Source organism: Prionailurus viverrinus, chromosome X, assembly GCF_022837055.1.
Source record: "Prionailurus viverrinus isolate Anna chromosome X, UM_Priviv_1.0, whole genome shotgun sequence".
NCBI classification, from domain to species: Eukaryota; Metazoa; Chordata; class Mammalia; order Carnivora; family Felidae; genus Prionailurus; species Prionailurus viverrinus.
The window spans coordinates 94,072,998-94,094,144 of NC_062579.1; the positions used below are offsets into that span (position 1 = coordinate 94,072,998).

A 21,147-nucleotide genomic window follows, 5' to 3' on the forward strand; every position below is an offset into this window, starting at 1 on the left:
GAGCGAGAGCAAGTTGAGGGGAGGGGGTGTAAGAGCCGGCGAATTCTTTTTCTTTTTCTATTATTATTTTGACGACTCCTGAGTTGCGCCCATGCTCTTGTCAGCTCCGTTTTAGGCGTAGCATGGCCAGGCAGAAGAAAATGGGGCAAAACGTGCTCCGGGCGGTCTTCCTTTTAGTCCTGGGGCTTTTGGGTCATTCTCACGGAGGATTCCCCAACACCATCAGCATCGGTAAGCGAGAGCAAGCCGCCGGCCGGGCCGGGCTCCCCTGCACCCGAGACCCCTGCCCTGGCGGGGCTGCCGCGGCCGCGGGTCCCGGTCCTGCACGGCCCGGGGAGGGGACCGGGGCCGGGGACCGGACAGGATCGGAGGGCACCTGAGCCCCCGGAGAGCCGGCGGGTGTGGGGAGTGGCGGGGACGGGAGAGGGGTCTCCTGGGGCTGGGGGTGGGAGCGGTGGGTTGCCGCGTTTTGCGAGCCGAGCGGAGCAGGGGAGGCACGCAGGAGGCCGGGAGGCTGCAAAGGGGCGAAGAGTCGCGGCTTTTCGGCTGGCTGCTCTGGACTTTGCCATGGCGTGCGTGCCGCGGCTGGAAGTTGTCCCAGGGTGATGCCGCCTGTCTGGCCGCGCCAGGGCGCCCCGTCCCGCCTGTCCGCCTACCGGAGACCGACCGGCGCTGGGGGAGCTGGAAGCCCACCCTGGAGCGCCCGGACCCCGGGCGGCCGCCGGGGCCGGTGGCGGATGGGGTAGGAGGCGGGGGCTGAGGCGAGGAGCGGGCGGCGAAGTCACGCAGACCACGAATTCATGAATTGCCGCTGTGTCTGGCTGGAGCCCGGCTCCTGGGCGCTGGGAGAGAGTTCTCTCGGCTTCTGTCTTGGATTTACAAGTCCGGAAGTTAGAATTGTTGCCATTACTGAACCAGACCCCTGTATTGTCCTGGGGGAGGGGGGGGGGGATGGCTATGGGGAACAGGACGGGGCAGCACGGGGAATGGAATTGTTTTTCTTCCCAATCCTTCCCGTTGCACCAGGAAAAGATGAACCAGCTTGTGGAGATGGGCGTCGGGGTAGGAGGTGGGGCGGGGGGGAGAAAAGTGGAGAGGAAGCTACTGCCTGAGAAAAAACCAAGTCCCGATGTTGGTTCCGTCGTCCGACTCCAAAGCAGCCCCTTCTCCCGTCTGTCCCCTTTCCCCCTTCTCCCAGCCTCTTCTTTTCCTCTTCAAGTCAGGAGGAAAACCAGGTTTCTCTTGGCCAAAATTTGAGTTCACAAGAGTCTAGAAAGACACACAGGTTGAAAATCAATAATCACCGCACAGCCCGGTACCATTGAGAGATATCGCCTGTCTGTAGCGCTCCCCAATTTCTAACCGGTCCTGGGGGGGGGGGGGTGCACAAGCCAAATCTCGGTTCCTTTTGCTTATAGGTGGACTTTTCATGAGAAACACGGTGCAGGAGCACAGCGCTTTCCGCTTTGCCGTGCAGTTATACAACACCAACCAGAACACCACGGAGAAGCCCTTCCATTTGAATTACCACGTAGATCACTTGGATTCTTCCAATAGTTTTTCTGTGACTAATGCTTGTAAGTAGATCTGCTTTTCCTCCCTTTGGGACCTTGGGGACCGCATTTGTATTTTGCTTGTGGGACTTGGGGTCTGCGTGTGTGCTGGGGGTGGTGGTGATTGCCTCAGTAGACGTTGTCTGGGCCCTAGTCAATCCAGGTTTCATGCGACCTAAATCAACTCCATAGGATCCTGCTGAGGGACTTGAGGTAGGGCACAAAACTCTGTTGTGAATAATGTCAGATGCGAAAGTTTTATTCCCCCCCCCCCAAACTGGCGTTCCCTCCTCCACACCCTCCCCCTCCCCTCTTTAGGCTGGAAAAATAAAGAAAAAATAGCATGGCTGTTCAGGGAGATTTCTTCAGATGGGATGAAAATAAAAAGAAACCTCTTGATTGAGATAATTCAGGATGTACATTACTTGACTGTTAAAGCTAGAGCCTGGCTGTAGGAACGAGCTGAATTTGACAATCGCCTAATATTTAGGAGCCAAATATGAGAAATTCTTCAAACAAGTGACCTTGAGGCACAGATCAGGCTGGGTTCCCTGGCCTCTTTCTGTCCTATAATATCACCTCTCTTACTGTGAGAGCTCTGATAGGAACTGATAAGACAACAAACTCATTACAAGTAATGAACGCCTGGCAAACGGAGGGGAAGGGAGAAGACACTGCTCAGCTTACTATTTGGAAAGCTACTTCTGTCTCCCCTAGTGTTGTTCACCCCCTGATTCTTAAGGCCCACACAGTTCTTAGAGCAAAAGGTGGAGGGGGCATACAGCTGAAAACCTGAATATGAAAAGGGAGGAATTTCATCAGCCCCAAAGCTGTTTCTGAAATATCTAGCTGTGCTCTGTGATTGTCCCTCTGGAAAGGGGACATTTTGAGAGGCAAAACCATGGGATCCCAAATGACCAATAGCCTGTTGGACACAGTTTTTTTCTTGAATGGAATGTTTTATGGGAAAGACTGATGGTTCTTCATCTAAGCTGATTTTACAAAGTTTTCACAACAGTGAGGCTGATGATGGCATAAATATGTTTTGCTTTTATGGCTGGCGTAGTTTGGCATTTGGAATTTTTGAGTTTTATTTTAAGAGAGAAATGGTATTTGGTTGGTTGGGTGAAACTTTGTATATAACTTCCTTCAAATTCTTGTGTCTCAAAGGATGTGTCGCTTCCAAAAACTGGTGTAAGGGTCACCAAGGGCACAGGTTCCTTGGGTTTGAAGACTTAGGTCAAGGGGATGGGGTGAGGTACTTTGAAGAAATGTGACACTTATCAGCTTTAAGAAAATTTTAGCTGAAGGTACAGATCCTTATATGAACATGTTCTGAGATACTCTGTATTTGACATTCATTGGCTTTCCGACATTGACAAAAATAGGAACTTATTAATTCCAGCTAAGTGTGAAAGTTACAAAATGTCTGTCTATACTTTGCATCTTATTTCAGTAATCCCAGCCTGTCGCTACAGCACTTACAACACACATCTGACTCTTAATCCTGCAGCACTGTGATCTTGTCAAGAGGCTGAATCTCAAATGCAGCTTCCTAAGTATCAATTAGAACAGATTTAAAGCCAAATACATAAAACTAGCAGGATTTACTATTAATAATGAATAATATTTACTTCAACTCACTTTAGTGTCTTTCCACTGATGAGGACTGGGATAAGAGTGCCAATTGACTTCTTAGGAATGATTGATTTCCAAGGTTTTTGGTCCTGTTTTTCTATGGTCCAATCAGTTGACACCCACCTGCCAAAGGCCATGGAACCCTACCAGGGAGCAATAATGAAGTGATCCTTGCCCTGTGAACAGCTCAGTTTGAGAACAATCTAGGCACTAAGTCATTCATATTCATATCAGCGTCGAGGTGCATTGATGTCTTAACCTCTCAGGCAATAAAGGAACAACCATGGGGTAGGAAAAGAAACAGTGACCCCCGTAGCCCCCAAATCCACAGCACTTCCGTTTATAAGCTTACAAGGCTAGGTTATATGGGATAGTGGGTGTGGCTCACTGGACAACAAGAAAGACAAAACAAAAAAGTGACCTTGCTCTTAGTTATGCCAAATACACATATATGCACACAAAGACACACACACAGGAGAAATATCCAGAAACCAGTGATGTGTACCCAGCTGCCTGTTGCACTCTCAGACTTTACAGCTCAGAAGACAGAGGAGGAAAGCTACCATCTTCTCTGGTCCCTGAAACAGTTCCTCTCTGAATGTCACAATCATTGAATGGGGGCCAGATCTCAAAGCTGTCTCCGGGCAGCTGCTGCCTAGAAGCTTAGTATGAGAAAGAGGACTAGTCCAACCACAGGCAGATAGTCTCTGAATGCTGAAAACAAGCATTTCAAGGGGCCTTGGAATCCCTGGAGGTGTATCTCATCCCCCCCCCCCCCCCTGGCCTGTGGCCTTAATTGTTCTTTTTCTCATGGAAATACAAATACTGGCATAACAATACTAGTTCAGTATCGGGGCCTGGCAGGGACCCCAGGTTCCAGTCTTCCAACTGACCGCACTATTGTACGGAGGAGAAACCCCTAGCTTTTTTATCCTGCCCCTTCCTGGAGACCTAGGAAGAATTCAAGTAAATCTCTGATGAGTCCAAATCTGGTCAGCCACCTCTCCTATCTGGTTCACTATGGAACAGGATGGCAAAAATTAAAGGAACTTGTCCCTGTCCCCATTCAGAATTCCTAGTTTCAGCCTATCCTAGCACTAGAATTGATTTCTTCCCATGATAGTCCCTTCATCCCCAATCGTTGGTCAGGCACACACTTTCCAGGGCAGAGGTATGCAGGTAAACAAACACTCAGAGAATAAACAAAGGGTAATGTTTTCTGGATGTGTCCCTCCTCTCCTCTCTCCCTCTGCACCCCCTCCCCCAATGTTTCCAGGAGGCTTCCTTGCAATGAGTCCCAGGCATCAGTTAAAGACTATTCTTCACCAGTAACCAATTTTTTTTTTGCATCACCCCCAAGAGGTTTACTTAAGACAGACTCCAACTTCGCTCTATGTCTTAAGAGGCCAATAAAAGCCTCTTTGGCTTTGAAGGGTGGTTCATTTGGGGTCTCAGTTCAGAGGTGAATTGAAGTGTATACAAGAGCCTCCTCTGTTTTGGAGAACATGTTCCCATTTCATAGGAATTCATCGAGTTTGCAGTCTTATTTTTCAGTTTAGCTAGATGACCCCAGAAAGAGGGATGGTGTGAAAATCATGATTTCAGGGTACGTGCATTCAAACGCACAAACAGGGGCACCCTCACACCCAATCAGTATATATGAAAAGAGATATGCACACACATTGTAAGTTACATGTCTGTTCTTTAAAAACCAAATTTGATCGTTCTAGGGCTTTGGGGGATGTGGTAATACCAAGGGAGGGCCACGTCTCATTTGCGTAGCTTTGCTGCCCCGGTTCCTCGGAACCGCCCCCGATTCCCTTGAAGTCCCCTCCTGTGTCTTGCTGCTGTGCACTTGTGGTGTGCTCCACACGACATCGCCCCAGCCTCTGCAGTGTCAGCTCATTAGCACACAGATCTCATATTCCCTCTCCGCACTGTCATTGCAAAAATTGCTGTTGTACACCTTTACAGCCAACAAATGTGCTCGTGGATTACGCACTGTTTGCAAGAAGCAAGGAAAAGGCAAATGTAACCTTAAAGGTTATTCACCACGGAATTGTGCTCTAAACGCATTGGCTTAAATAAAAATCTGTTGATGGAGGCGCAATAGTGATAGTGGGACTTGGGAGCGCAGGCTCTAATGGAGCCCCAGGCAAAATCCCTTTGGCTGCCTAAATCTAACTCATCAGCTGCAAATTTTTATTCCATTAATTTTTTCTCCCCAAGCCCTGTGAAATATACCTGCTGAGAGCATGCTCCTTTCATAACTGAGCGCGTTTCGCTACCAAGTGTACTTAGCTGAGACAGGTTTCCGTCTCTTTGCCCACAGAGTCACAATCTAATTATCTAATTATTCTAATTGCCAGGATCCATTTAACTGTTTAGGTCCGTTTGGGAAGGCAACGTGTCCCCTGATCTGATTCTCTGCTCTTTGGTGGGGTCTGTTTTGTTTTCGTGTTGGTCTTTTTCACGTATTCTCTGGAACCAGGGCGAAGACCTGCTCCAGTCCTCAAACAGATCTTCATTATACTAACCAATGTCGACCGCTCCAGCTCTACCTCCCACCCCTAGTTCCCCCTCTTTGCTGCTGTCCCTGTCCTCTGTCTGCTGGCCAGTCTTCAGTAAGCTCACTGGCTTAGCTCACCTCTCCGCCCCTCTGGCCAGCTGGCTTAGCCCACTGAAGCACGGAGAGGTCGCCTCCGTGGTGCCCGTCAAAGACTTAAGTCACCTTCTCACAAGGTTTATTATGGGTTTTTTTTTTAATCTATTTTTTATGTGGAGAGGAGGGAGGAAGGTGATGCTGTTCATTTGGGCCATAAAAATAGATGGCAATCAGCAGGCTGTAAAGGTGAGTTTCCAGCAAAGTGTACCACCTCCCCTAGAAGGCAGCTTCCTGTTGATCTACCAAGTGGGGGCGGGGGACGGACAGGAAGCGTTTAAGAGGAAAGAACAAAGAAAACTATTGTTCTCTCTCTGCGCTCACAGCCAAAGGAGCCACGGGTTTTCTTCCTCTCAGCAAATTTAACTTTTTTCCTTAAAATGAAAACTAGTTTTCCACATCCCCCACTTTGGCCTCTAGCTGAGGTTTCTTTAAACCTGCATTTCCATCCCCAGCTCCCCAAGATGGAATGAGAATAGTGGGGGGCTGGTTGGGATTTTTATTCTCTGTTTTTGGCTCCTGATGTATTTGTTTCAAGATGTCATTATTATGGGTAGGCACAGGTGATTGGCTGCTTTTATTTTAACAGACTGGAAAATAAATGAAGCCACCCAAGCGTTGTTATCAGTCTTCTTTTGTGGATAAGAGATTTGTCATTTTTATATGGTGGGTTAAAGGATTAAAAGACAGCATGGATTTTCAGAAAGGGCCAGAATTTTAGAAGATAGAATTCGTAACTTTGGGGGAGAGCGTAAACATGCTTGTCCAGATGATTTAACTTTGAACTTCTTAGCCTGAGACTACAGAGCTATCTGAAGGGCCTTTCACACAACTTTCTGTCTTCTCTGAGGGTCGGGAATATATCTACCTACTTTTACCTGGTCCGTCACAGTAAATCCCGTGTTGAGTTTGTTCCTCTGGCTTTGATACTTTGGATCTGATTAGACAAAATGTCCGCAGGAGGGTGCAGTTAAAACCCTAGGTGGGGGCGCTGGGTGTTCTTCAGCAAGAGCGTAGGAGTTGTGCAGACGCAAAAGGAACCCCCTGCTCGGGAAGTGTCTGAGCTCCAGACGTAGAGCTACAAATAGCCTCAGCCTATGTGTGGGATGAGCCTTGAGCTAGGGCAGCACCCCCCCCTCCGAAAAGGGGTTAGTACTTAGCAAAAGGTGAACACAAGACCGAATTTGTCCTGTTTCACACTTCTGCCTTTTCTTCTCTTGCCATAATCTCCCCATCCTGCTCTGTGTGCCTAGCCCACACCATTTTGCCAGTCCCCGGGTAGGCCCTGATTCTGGCAGCCCATCCCCAATAAACTTACCTAGCGACTGTTCTCCGCTCCGGACTTTTCCAGACCCAATGCTCCTTCTCTGTCAGAATATCTCTGTTCTTGATCCATCCTGTTCAGGGCCTGTACTCTAGGGGTGACAGCATTTTATCTAATACAGGAATCTAGCTGAAAGTGGCTGAAGGGGTTAGTATACCTAACAGGGGAATATTTGCTGTAAAACCAGAGACTATGGGAACCATAATGCCTCAGTTTCGAGGAACGAAAGATACTCACATGGGCGTGTTTCTGGACATGATGCACGGGGTGGCTGTTCACTCTACCCAAAGCAAAGATCAGCTGGCCCTGGTCATGGAAGACCTATGTGCAGACTTGCACATAGTAGGTTCGGTGTAAGTACACCCATGGCACGGGGCAGGTGCAGCTTCAGCATGTTGAACTTGGCCTTGGGGAGCAGCCACGGTTCGTAAGGATTCGTTTTATTAAAGAAGTAAATATATATAGCCTTTTTCATGTCAACCATACCTCAATTAAATGGTCTGAAAAAGGGTAAACTTTTTATATGTACTACCAAAAGAAAAAAAAAAAAAAGGAGGCTGCTGTAGAATCCAAAGGTGCCTGCGTGGGCACTGCCAGGAGATGTGCCCGCATGAAACGGAGGTCCGAGGAGGGGAGAGAGGTGGTGAGGAGGCCGAAAAGTCTCATCCTGCAAGTTGCCTTTCCCTGGGATGGCACGTGGAATGCCATGATTACACAGCAGCATCCCCCTCACAGACGCGAAGTGGTAGCTCTGGAGGGAGGTGGAGAGGAAACACAGCGGGTAATGACCCCTTAACCCTGTGACACACTGTTCGGTCTAGAACAGCACTTCTCAACCTTTCGTGTATGCACCAGTCACCTGGGAATCTTGTTAAAATGAAGCTCCTGATTCAGTAGTAGGTCCCCGGTGGGGTCCTCTAAGAATTCGCATTTCTAGCAGACTCCGAGGGAATGCCAATGCTGCCGGGACTCAAACCACTTTGAGTAAAAAGAGACCAGAGCAGGGAGACTGTGATTACCCAAGAAAAAAGGGTCTAGCAGACAAGCTCTTACTCAGATCTGTTCCTCTTTGCCTTCCAAAGAAGGTTCTGTAAGGGACGCAGCTGGCCCATTCTGGCTCCGGGATGTCCCTATCATACTCCCAACAACCCTGTGTCCGTTTCAGCCATGTCTATAGGCGGCAGGATTAGATGTCTGATGAGAGCGTCTACATAGAGTTGCTTTTTGTAGGGATTTGGGAGATACTGGAAGGCAGGCTGAGAGAGGAGACAGCTCATGAGCCAGGATGACAGAGTCTTGGCTCCTTGCCACACCCCAAAGTGTCCCTTTTAAGAAGCAACCTGCCTGAGAGAGTTAAGGTTGGCATGCAGTTACAACTGCCTTTCCACTTTGCTTCTCTGGGTCTGCTCTTCAGCTGTCTGACTTCCTTCAACGGGGTGAGAATCCAGAAGTACACCACAACCCGAATTCTGCCCGGTTCCCTAACAACTTGAAAAATCGACTTCATTTTTGAGGCTGGTGCCAAGACCACATGGCGAGGTAGAGGGCAGGAAAGGGAAGTGATGTCACTTTCCAACATATCTAAGCTGAGGGCTGTTCCAGGGAAGTCACAGGAAGCTTACTCAGTGTCATTTGAAGACTGCCAAATTTTACCCCAAATATTGCCCCCCTTCAGCAGTCTGCCATTAGTCTGAAATTCCACAAATTCGTTCATTTGCGTCACCGCACTTAGGCCTGTGCAAGCATACTATCTGAAAGTGAATGACTTAAATCCTTATCAGCCATTAGTATTTCAACCAGAATTCTTTGATCAGGTTACCACCTATTATTACCTGGCAGAATCCTTAGAGGAGGTTTTCCGAGACAGATAAGTGAACCAAAACAAGGCTCCTTCCCAAGAAAGTGGGGCATCAAATGGATGGTGGGCATTCAGGGGGCACTGAGATAGTCTTGAAGATGAGGAAAAGTCCCTCAAATACACTTCACCTATTTTGCAACATTTGACTTTCTCCATGGATAAATTCTGGTAGTTTACTCCCTAAGATTTTTTAGTTGCCTTTGACCCTTCAAGTCGCACCCTTTTGATAGTGGTGGGTCTGTCATCTCTTTCACGAATGGTTGTTTGCTGCAACAGATGATCTCAGCCTCTAGATTCCCCACAATTACTGTGGGATATTTTCGGAAGTAAAACCAGTTTGTGATGAGGGATGGTGAGGATTTTAAAAACCCTTTTAAAAATGCTGCAATCAAAAATAGTTCCCTTTCAATTATCCATGATTGGCTGATCTACCTTGCCAATTACTCATTGCAACGGGGGCCTCATTCTTGCAGCTGCCCAGAAAGGGATCAGGCTACCAGCAATGAATGAGACAGGAAGGGATCCGAACCCAGCTTGCAGAGGAGTAATTGTGCCCACGTGGGTGTGGGTCTCTGAGTGGGTGAACACCTTTATATATGTAAGGTAGAAAGGCTGCCAACACCCACAGTCAGCCAGAACCGGTTACAGATTCTCAAATATTCTTCTATTTCACGATTTCCAAAGCTACTTGTTGGTTAGCTTAAAACAGTATTTCTTCAGTTGGACCACTTGCATCAGAATCACCAGAGATGCTTTTTAAACATACGGTTTGCTAGGTCACATTCCAGATGTTTTAAATTAGAAAATATGAGGATAGGCCTTTTTTAAAAAACAAAACAAAACAAAACACAAGCTCTATGGGTGATTCTAAAGGACACTCAGTTTGGGACTCACTAGTTTAATTAGCCCTCGTAGCATAAACGGAGACCTATGGATTCAGATAGCACATTTGTTGAGGACCCACTAAGCACCAGGCTCTTAGGTTCAGGCACGTTCACATACGTTAGTTCTGTGAGTAAGTGAGGGGCTGTTGGCCCACGCAAGCGTTAGCGAGAGGCTCTTGGGTTGGAAATCCAAACTTGAAAGGACTCCAACTAGCCTCAAGTCACGGTCTCTGAGGTAAACAAAGCAAAACTGCTCTTTGCAATGGTTTTCTTTTTGACAGTGCTGCTTCTCTTCTTTGCTTGTTAGCTCACGACTGGTCCTTAGCCGTCCCATAAACTAGATGTCATGGCAGATGCCAGCCCGTGTGTTCAAAAGCAGATGTACCGCGGTTTATATGTTATTCATTGTGCTATCCTTGCTATCAACAAATCTAAAACCAGGGCTATCATGACACTAATAATAATAACTATCATTCACGGAACCCATACCATGTAGATGACATGGCATTAAGCCTTCTACCTGCCTGACCTCATGGAATCATCACGACATTGCTAGAAAGGAGATACTCTCACCTTCATTTTAGCGAAGAGGAATCAGGTGGTTCACAGTCTACATAAGCAACTGACTTCAGGTGACACAGGTAGCTAATTAGTGAAGCCAGGATTCTAGCCGAGGTATTTCTGCCTCTGGAGCCTGGACCTCCATTTCAGCTGGGGTGGGAACCTCAGATGATTACAGGGGCCAGGTGGATGGCACAAAGGTGTAAATTGGGCCAGGTGTGGCATGGTGGGGCCTGTGGCAATCTGGACAGTCCATGTCCCTACCTGAAGACGCTCCTATCCAATTTTTTAAAAAACTGGGGACCAGCAAAACTGGGCGAAGGTGAGTCTCTGCCCCCTGCACTACACTATCCCCCTTCCTCTAGCTCCAAAGTTATTCGTTGAGGGAAGTTCTATTAACTCATAGTTAAAAGTACTGAGAAAACCAGGAGCACCTGGGTGGCTCAGTGAAGCGTCCAAATTAGCTCAGGTCATGATCTCAGTGCGTGAGTTCAAGCCCCACAGCGGGCTCTGTGCTGATGGCTCAGAGCCCGGAGCCTGCTTCGTTCTGTATCTCCCTCTCTCTCTCTCTGCCCCTCCCTCACTCGCTCATGCTCTCTGTCTCCGTCTCTCTCTCTCTCTCTCTCTGTCTCTCTCAAAAATAAATAAACAAGACATTAAATTTTTTTAAAAAAAGGTACTGAGAAATCCAGAAAATCTCTTTCTCACAAAAAAACCTAGTTGACCATCTCCTCTTAGCGTGACGTCAAGATACCTCAATATGCCAGAACTTTCTTCTGTGCACATACTTACGGTCCTATGTGCATATACTGTATATCCAGTGGCCTTTCACGGTTGACCAACCTTGACTGACCTTCCTCCAGGCAATGCTGAGGCCTGCAGCAAGAGCAGATAGCTCGCGCAGGGTCATTGCCAAGTGCTCCGCCGGTCAGAAAGGCACTCCGCCGGTCAGGAGGTGCTATAGGGGAAACGGCTTAGATTCTGCCAATGCAAATCCCAGGTCCACAAACGGGAGGTCACCGGGTCAAGTGGGGCTCTGCCAACAATCACCCAGCGTAGGAGCTTCCCATACACCCCAAGACAGAGGCTTGCTAACTTTAGACCTGGGTCCAAACTAGAGACGTATAGTTCGTTGTGTGGAGCCGTAAATTGACCTAAGCCAATCAGGTCACTCAAATCATTAGGTATGTTTTGTCGGATATCAGTAGCTTGCAATAGTTAGAGCGAGTGCTATAGGTCTTCTCCCCATAACCTCACTATCAGATTTAAAAGTAAGCCTCAGACAAAATTCTGTTTCTCATTAAAATAATAGCAGGCAGGCATAAAAATAATTGGACAGCCTCTTCTGTAGGCTCAGTCAAGTCCAGCTGCCTCTCCTGTTAGGTGCTCCAACAGCACCTTGCACGGAGGTTCACCTGGGGCAGACAAACAATATTCTAGTGGTGGGTTGCAGGTACCCAAGAATCCTCATTAGCGGCTGCCCCCAGGACTACTTATGAATTAAGTCCAGGGTACCATTTGTAAGGAAGAACACTATAGAGCTTGTTAGATTCTTATGTCTTCTTTCTGCTGGTTTGGGAACACCTCTGCCATATTTCTAGCCGATCAACATATATTGAACACCACTGAGGTCACCAATGAGAAATTTAATGTTAATTTTAAAAGCCTCTGGTGTTCATTAGAGATAAAGATACCCGAAGTGCTTGTAGAACTACTTCTTGACTGGAATTTTCAAATGCTAGATAACCACACCTGCACTGTGTATTTTCCGGTAAGAGTAACTGACCCCCTTAAGGGTGTAGACTCAGACTAAATAGCCCACATCTACACCACACAATTGATGTTGAAGTCTTATACAGTAAATTACAGAAAACCTAACATTTGAGATACCATATTTCTTATGGCCCTTGGAAAGGAGTGTATGCTGTAGGGGGATTAGCAGTGTAACTCTCGGGTTGTGCTTTTTATCATTGGTAAAATGGGGAGGTTCTTCTGGATGATCTCTAAGGAGGCTTCCATTTTTGACATCCTATCATTCAGTCTTGTCTAATTTCTAGAAATTAGTCACAGTCTTCTAGTCACAGTCTCACTGACATTTCTTACCTAGGTAAGATCATGCAGAATGAAGCCCCTCAAATTCTTTGTCTACATCTAGAAATTTCTCTTTATATTGATCTATTTTCTGGCTTTACAGGACTACCATAAAACTATTAAATCCTTGAACCCAAACCAATAGAACCAAAACCAGTGCTTCTAGCCAGTGGTGGCCTCTCCTTGCTTACCATCTCACCTCTTCCACTTACTAGCTGTGAGACCTTGGGGCAAGTTCACTTAACTCCGCTGTGCCTCAGATTTCCCGGTTATAAAATGGGGGTAGTAATAGTCTTCACCTCATAGGGTTGTGGAGAGTGTCAAAATGAGACACTTTGTAAGTCCACATAAAGTACTTCAAATAGCGCCTGGCATATACTGGATATTATTATTATCAACATAATCATGAGTTTAAAATCCTTTGAGCGTTTAGTCCTGAAAACAGAAACCTCTTATGACCTCGTGTCCCTTGACGGACCAGATTTCCTTCCTGAACAGCCACCCCAGTCTGAGCCTTTCTATAGTGCTCAGCTCTTCCCAGAACCCAAAATTATGTTTTCCTGCCAAGAAAGCCATCACAGCACCCCTTCAGATCACTAGCCCCCCACCGTGACCCACTGCATCCCTCCACCACGCATCCGGACTTGCCCGTAGTGCGTCTCTGGGGAACGACAGCTACTCAGAGGCTCTGTGGTCAAAGAACTCAGAGATGCATTTTTCTGCATAATCTACAGACTAAGGGTCCAAGGGAAGACCTGGAGTCTTTTTTCCCAAATGAATGGGATTCTTTGCCTCCAAGTCCATCTACTTCCAATCACAAAGATGAGTCATCCTTTCTGCTCTTTGTGACGACGCGTTGTGCGAACAGGACACAAGTAGTCCCCCTGACTTTCCAAAGGCCCAGGAGGCATCCGTGAGTCTCTCAGAAGGAAACACGTGGGCCACTCTCCCAGGGGGCTGGTGCTTCAGCCAGGCCCTAAAGCTTCTCTTAGACACGGGGCTGCCGGCTGAGGGATTCAAGGAAAAGCAGCAAGGAACTGCTCAGGGCCTTCTTGGAGGGAGCCCCTTCATATCCTTGGGCACTGTTGGCCCGTCGTTGGGTGAGATTTCTCCAAGGGTCTCAGAGACCAGAGCCCCAGGAACTGAGGAGAGAGGCCCTCCATACAGCCCTTTCTTTTCTAAAGCGGGCAGCGTCCTGGCACGCATGCATCATATTCCTCTTGCCATAGTCCTTCCTACTTCCTGGTGACACTTAGCATTTGCTAATCCTTTTAGCCTAATCCTTTTAGTCCCTTGCCATCCAGATGATGACAGCTCAGTGGTGACCCACCTCTGGCACATCTCTGAGTCTAGTCAGCCTTTTGAGTAAAGATCACTCAAAGCCCTTTGCGTCCACTTGGCGCAAGGGTTCCTCAGGGTGCCCTTTGACCCCTTTGACCTCCTGGTTCCTGTCGATCCCAACTTTTACTGTCCCCAGTTCTTCCCTCTACTGCCTGTAGATCTGTAAACCATGACGATAAAAAAAACAACAACAGGACAGTTGAGCTTGCCCCTGGGTAAAGAGACCCAGAGCTGCCAAGCTCTTGCTACACTCCCTGCCGGCCCTTGGGTTTCACAAAACTCTCTGGAGCAAGGGGTCGCTGTTTCTCCCACTTTGTTTGGGAGCGACCAGAGGACAAAGAATGACTCCAAACTGGAATGCCTGCATTCGAATCTCACCTCTGTCTCTTACTAGTTATATGACCTTGGTAAAATTACTTACCCTTTCTGAACCTCACTTTCCTCATCTGTGAAATGGAGATGAATGTAACAGTAACTGCCTCATCAAGTTATTGGGAAGATTAACTGAGATCATCCATGTGAAACATTTAATGTGATGCCTGGCATCTAGTAAGTGTTCAATACATGGTAGCTGTTATTAACATGGAGCACTGCGGGGGTTGGTAAGTGGAAAGGAATAGGATTAGTCAAAACCAAACTGTGGAAGAGATTCTTTCCATCTGTGGCCATCCCTAAAGCCCTCCATACTCGTGTGTACCCTCTGTGGGTCTGGAGCTGAAACCAGGCCTGATAGGGTCACTTTTGACTACTCACAGTGCTGCCTCAGGCATAGGGATTTGCTTTGGGGCAAAGCAGAGGAGAAAGAGTTGACTCGATGTCCCCAAGGCCAGCGCATACACACCATCAGGTGCCATCATGCCATCATTGCATCGAATCATCCAGAAGGACATGACCCGTTCTGATTTTTTTTTTTTATCTGAACTAGATATGCTTGGGAAAAAGCAGCATGGATAGTAATATGATAACCTTGGCACTCGCCGGCTTGAAGGAAAGAACAACCTTTTGTCAAATGTAAAGTCTATTTTAGTGTGTTGAGAGTGGGAGAGTGGAAAAGTGGCTCCTGGAATCTCCACTTAGACGAGGAAGAATGTGGTGCCAGTTGAGCTCTCCCAGCTGTGATTTTTCTGAGTTCTTTTTAATTAAGGGTGATGTGTGGATGGAAGTTTAGAGCATATCAGTTTGAGAGGCTGGATTTTCTTCTTTTGATGTTGCTTGCCTAAGTCAGACCAAAAATAGCAAAGGAAGGAGATATGGAAAAGGTTAAAAGAGAAATTTTGCTAATGTGATTTTCCAGCCTTTCAGCCTCCATGCTCTCCAGAGCAAAGGTTAACTAGCTAATTCCACAAGCACCGACTCACTAGAAAGGATCCTGCTGAGGACCACAAGGCATCGCAGTCCTCTTCCTATCCTCTCTTCCTTTGTAATCTGAGGCTGATCTACCAGCATGGTGCCTCCAGCAGGCCCAAACCTGGGTGATGACCAAAAGCAATTTTTTCCCTTTATACCTCAGGGTGCCCTTGCCCTGCCTGCATCACCTCCCCTTCTCATTTCCTCTTCAAGCCAACTAACTGCTATGTGGCCTCGAGGCAGCACTGATCTTTTTTTCCCTGTCAGATGAGGAAACTGAGAAACAGAGACGCTAAGTGACTTTCCCAAGGTCACACAGCCAGCGGCCGGCTAAGCTGAGATTATAGTGTAGGTCTTCTAACTCTGGCACTTCTCTGGTCTGTCTTCCCAACATAATGCTCTCTCTTTTAACTTTCACCGCCACACAATGGTGTTATGTATGCAAATAACGACAGCCTTGTCTTTTTCAAATAGGTGGCAGAGAGGAAGGATAAACCCCCCACAAGCGAATCAGAAATGCAGGAAAGCATGTGTTTCGGGGGCCACGCTTAAGGGCATCTTCTATTTAGTGCCTCCAATGTTAAGCTGTCATTTTACCACCCTCCGATTTATAGTCAGGAATGAGCAAAATGAAGTCTTGCAGTCCCGTTATAGATCACGGGCTGTTGGAGATAGATCAGGTAGTTCTAGTGCAACTACCTCATTTTGTGGATGAGGAACGTGAGGTCAAGAAAGGAGAAGAGATTTGCCAAGGGTGATGCATGGCAGCTCCCTAGTGGTGGAAGCCAGCTAGGGGTCTAGACTGCCAGATTCCCAGTGTGGGGTCTTTGCCACCACGTTTTGCAACCTTACTGGCAGAGTGTTCTACTAAACCAACACCGTTAAGTTTTATCACATTACCCTTTGCTGGTGTCTTTTTGCTCTAATTGTTTTATGTAAACAAGTCATATTAGCCCAACTAGAGTTTTAAAGCATAAGGACATTTTTTATGATTATAGAAGTTAAAATTGAAAATTAATTCATGCTCACTGTAAAAAAGAAAAAAACCTCAAGAATATTGATAAGAAAAACCATCCAAGTAAAGTAAAAAAACCACTCTGGGGCGCCTGGGTGGCTCAGTTGGTTGAGCGTCCAACTTAGGCTCAGGTCATGATCTCACGGTTGGTGGGGTTGAGCCCTGCGTCGGGCTCTGTGCTGACAGCTCGGAGACTGGAGCCTGCTTCGGGCTCTGTGTCTCCCTCTCTCTCTGCCCTTCCCCCAGTCATGCTCTGTCCCTGTTTCTCTCAAAAACAAATAAATATTAAAAATTTTTGTAAAAAGGAAAAAAATCACCCCAAACTTGGGTTTTACCATATGTAGAGATTTGTATCCTGCCTTTTTACTTTGTATTACATTTTTCCAGACTCCTTAAATGTTCTCCAACAATTTGTTTTTTTAATGTCTATACATTTTTGTGTCGTACAGTGTCATTTTATGGCATATATATGCCATGATTTATATAACCATTACCTAGTCTTATGCATTTAGCCGGATACCCAATTCACTGAGCTTTTTACAATTGCACCTTGGTCTCCTGTAATATCTCCGTCCTAGCCCAGGTCTGAACACACAGCAAATACTTAATAAATACTTGCTGACTGATTAGTTGCCTTGACCTTTCTGGAGGGATCATTATTCCTCCACCAGGTGGGACAGCCAGAGTGAGAACTTGACCTTCCATCCTCTTTAAGGTACGTGTTAAATAGCTCAAGACAGGCTGTATAGCAACGGTGCTTATGCTCAGAAGTCAGAGTCTGGGCACAAGTCTTGGACCTGTCACTTCCTGGTTGCATAGCCACGGGTGAGGAACTTAATCCCTCCAAGCCTCACTTTTTCTGTCTGACAAATGGAGGAAATAGTAGCTCCCACCCCATAAGTGGTGGTAGAAAGTGATAAAATATGAAGAAAGCACTTGGTAGATGGTAAGGACCCAACAAATGTTAGTTGCCCTTAGGAGCATTATATCTGTCAGAGGAATAAAGCAGCAGACTTGGAGTCAGAATGCCTGGGTTCTTGTTCTATCTTTGCATCTGTCCAGCCCTCTGATCTTGCAGAAGTCAGTTTACGCGTCCAGGTCTTAGTTTCTTCATCAACAAAATGGGGCTGATAATCCCCGAGCTGTGTACCTTACAGGGATTTTAAGAAGATCAAATGAGAGGACGAATGTGGAAGTGTTTTGAAAACTATGACGTATGACCGCTAAGTATGTCAGGTCACGTGTCACGTGTGATTGTTGGTGGTGGGACTGGAGATGCAGAAGGGGTGAGAGACGAGGAGGAGCACTCCGAGCCTGGGGAGTGGTTTCCCAAAGGAGACCCGCCGCTGGAACAGGGACTGTTAGAGACACTCGGGACCCTAGAGATCATCTAGCCCAATGACTTAACATTACACGTGAGAGAGAGTTTCAGAGAAGAGAGAGCCTGACGGCACTGACCCAGTGGCAGAAACGAGACTAGAACCCAGTCTCCCGATTTCCTGAGCAGAGTCCTAAAGCAATCGCCGCAGCTCTTTCTTTATTGACCTTTGTCTCAAAGGGGGTCAGGAAAAAATGTGGTTATTTGGGGAATCCATGCAGGTGGGAGATGATTAGCTGGAGTTTTGTCGCAAGGACAAGCCACATCTGGCATAGCTCTGCTAGATCTTTAAATGCCAACCTCATCCAGGTAAGGGACAGTAAAGGGGAAGGAAGGTGATGGGGGAGGGGGTCTCAGTCAGGTGAGGTGAGTGTGCCGTTCGGCTTGGCCAGATTCCCAAGGGACTTGTGTTGTTCCCAGCAATGACCGCCGCGGCAGATGGCCTTTCTTTGATTGTTAATATTTATCTTCGCGGTCAGTCCTCAGTTGTGTGTTTTTGGAAAACTTGGTAAAACAGATGAAATTGCCAGTTGCTTGCAAATACAATTGCCAATTGTTTGAATGAAGTAAATTGATTACAGCCAGAGGACTCTTCATTTCCCCCGGCATGCATACAGCACTGCACCCCCTGAATTATGTCCCTCCAGGTACTCGGTAAATATATGTGTTGGCTACTTTCATCTTTACGCTATTTTAGCTGAGATGAGAGCACATAAACACTTCCATCTGACAACCTTTTCAAGTTCCACACCACAGAAGGTTATTTTAAAAAGAAACAAGAAAGGGGTTTTTCAATAGCAGACTCCAAAGGTGACTAAAAATGCTATCCAACAAGGCAGCCCGTTAAGAAATGTAGCGTGAAATGTGTCAATATGATAAACCCGAAAGAGGTCTCACTATTCTTAGCTTCAGAACTCTGGCCACCTTCCCCAGCCACCACTGTGGCCCGGACAGAGGTCCATCAAGGATCACCCCGTACCCCAATCCCAAAGTGCCCCCCTCCCTCCCTTCAGCTGAAGGAGACCCCGTTGCCAGAGGCAACTCACCGTCACCCTGCCCTCGGCACAGCTCCTGCAGAGAGGGTCTCCCTGCCTTGGCCGGGAAGCACTGAGGGAAAGGAAGAGAAAGCTGTTAGAAAGTTCTCTTACTGGTCGCTGGGCCCAAAATGAAGCCGCGGGGGCCAGCCAAAATCAGGTCTCTTGCGTCTGCAGTAAGTGGCCATGGTCTGAAATCAGCAAGATGGATGGAAAGGTGAAATGACCTTGCTCACCAAGCCCTGTTAATGTAGAACAAGGGGCTCCCCCCGGAAGCTGTAGAGGAACGAACCAATTTCGGGCAAGTCAAAGGCAGGCCTCCTTTATGCACTGGGAAGTAAACACATGGAGCCCTCAGCCCAGAGCTGGTGGCAGCTGAGAATGTAAATACAGCCAGATAAGTTTCAGTCCCTTCTTGCTGTCTGGGGACATCTTTTAATCTCTGAGCTCAAAATCAGTGAGGACAACTAGGTCCTCTGACAGCCTCAGTGAAGGAGTCCTGAAGACATGGTCTTAGGATTGTGGTTGTATGTTCCAGTGAAGCTGGGGGAAAAAAAAGAGGGGATATTTAGGGTTGGTTGGCTCAAACTGAGTTGCTGAAATCTCTGGTTTGTTCACAGTTAAATTCTTCCACGCGTATAAGGAAGGTGATGTGTTATGGAAGATAGAAGCCGCTACTAACTAGCCATATGACCGCCCCTCCCTAGGCTTCCCCTTTCCTCTTTGTGCAATCAAGGCATTAGACCTAGGTGACCCCAAAAGTCCTTTCTAGCTTCAAATTGGTTTAATTCAAATGATATCACAAAGTTCCCTTGGGGAGTTTGAGGGTGCTATGCATCTTCCCTTGCTGTCCCTTGCTCAGGAGCTCAGGGCTTTCAGAGGATGCCCCAGACGCCACCAAGATGGCTCAAGACCAGCTTCCACGGCAGAGCCCATGCTCTGGAATTATATTTCGAGGTCAGTTCCTCTACTCCCCAAGCCCTCAGCTGCCATGTAAGGAGGTAGAACTGGTTCTCTATAGGCAATTGGTTTTGTTCAGTGCACTAGGCAAGTTTGGGCTCCAAAGATTAGAGGCAGCGTTGTGTGGGCTTTAAGGGTCGAGCTGACCTGGGTTATAACACGGATTCTGCCACTTCCAGCTGTGTGACCTCCACCAAGTTACCGAAACACTCTGTGTTTTGGTGTCTTTCTGTGGAATGACGGTCACAAGTGTGCCTCCCTGCCAGAGTGACTGAGGATCGATTGGGAGAATTCACGTGGAATACTCAGCATAATGCCCGGCACACACTAAATGCTGCCACCAATGGGCATACGTCTCTCCTGTTCCCTAAATAGTTGAGCTGAAAATCAAAACCACTAAATCGATTGATATTGAGCTAATGATCAAGACGTAACTTTTAAGCAGTAGCAAATTATTCAGCTTCTCAGCCCCCACGACCCCTGCCCCCGTTTTGGTCCCTATAATAGCACATTCACAATTTAGTGGGGGCATTCTGGAAACTACACAGGCCAACAGGAGAGTGATTTCTGGTGGCATTTGGGTTACCCTCCAAATCATACCAACTTAGATGGATGCTACTTTCATTGCCCTGTGGAGCCAGCCCAGCCTGTAGGGATCCTGTAGGGAGGCAGACAGAGTGGCGGGATCCAGAAGGTGACTCCTTGATATGGCTCATCTGCTCATAGTGCTGAACAATATGCCCCCCTCCTGTTTGAGGTGTCACGTCGAACTGTGAGGCAAGAACGAGGCTACTACAGCTGGCCCATCTCCTCCGCGGTTGGGGGCCTGGGGGGAGAACAAAGAGAGAGGCTCAGTGTGTGAAGCTGGAAGATGGCAGGTTGAGCCCAAATGCACTTTCAACATAGGAGATAAAATAACAAGATGAAGTGGAGATAGAACAGCATCAAAGTTGATGAAGTTGCAAGAAAGGTTACTAAAGGACCATTACTTTACTCCTCAAGCCCCGTGTTCTGCTGGGTGGTGTGTGTGTGTGTGTGTGTGTGTGTGTGTGTGTGTGTGTTTGGGGGCTGGTGGGGAGATGGGAACAGATAGCATGGAGAATCAGCTTCTCTTAATGCAATTCCAGTTGACCAGACTGTCAGCTCTGACTTGGGGACCCCATAGCTCATCTTACACGGGCTACCTAAGGATAGTTCCTTTCTGTAGGCTTTTCTGAGAAGCCCTCAATCTTTGGAGGAAAGACCCCAGTAATGAATTGGGACACATGCATGAACATAAACATGCCTTCAGAGTTTAATGGATCAAGGAAGGATGTAAAGAGAGATCTTTCCCGCAGAAAGGTGCCGGGTCCAGTACGAAGGAGGGCGACAGAGACGGCGACCTGCGCTGACTGGTGGCACTCCACCAGCACGCATCGATGAAGGGGGGTGTAGTATCCACTAAACAGTAAGGGACGCAAGGCAGATATTATCACTATACCCATTTCATGGCTGACAGAAC

At 47.3% G+C, this 21,147-nt stretch overlaps 1 protein-coding gene across 2 annotated transcripts in view; it reads left to right on the forward strand.

The window, feature by feature from the left end:
- GRIA3 (glutamate ionotropic receptor AMPA type subunit 3) overlaps positions 1 to 21,147 on the forward strand; it is a 267,194-nt gene that overhangs the window by 442 nt on the left and 245,605 nt on the right. For both annotated transcript variants that reach the window (XM_047844668.1, XM_047844667.1), the window contains exons 2-3: positions 105 to 231; positions 1,419 to 1,577. In XM_047844668.1, coding sequence (XP_047700624.1) covers positions 123 to 231; positions 1,419 to 1,577 — 268 coding nt within the window. In that variant the 5' untranslated portion in view covers positions 105 to 122. The remainder of the gene's footprint in view (positions 1 to 104; positions 232 to 1,418; positions 1,578 to 21,147) is intronic.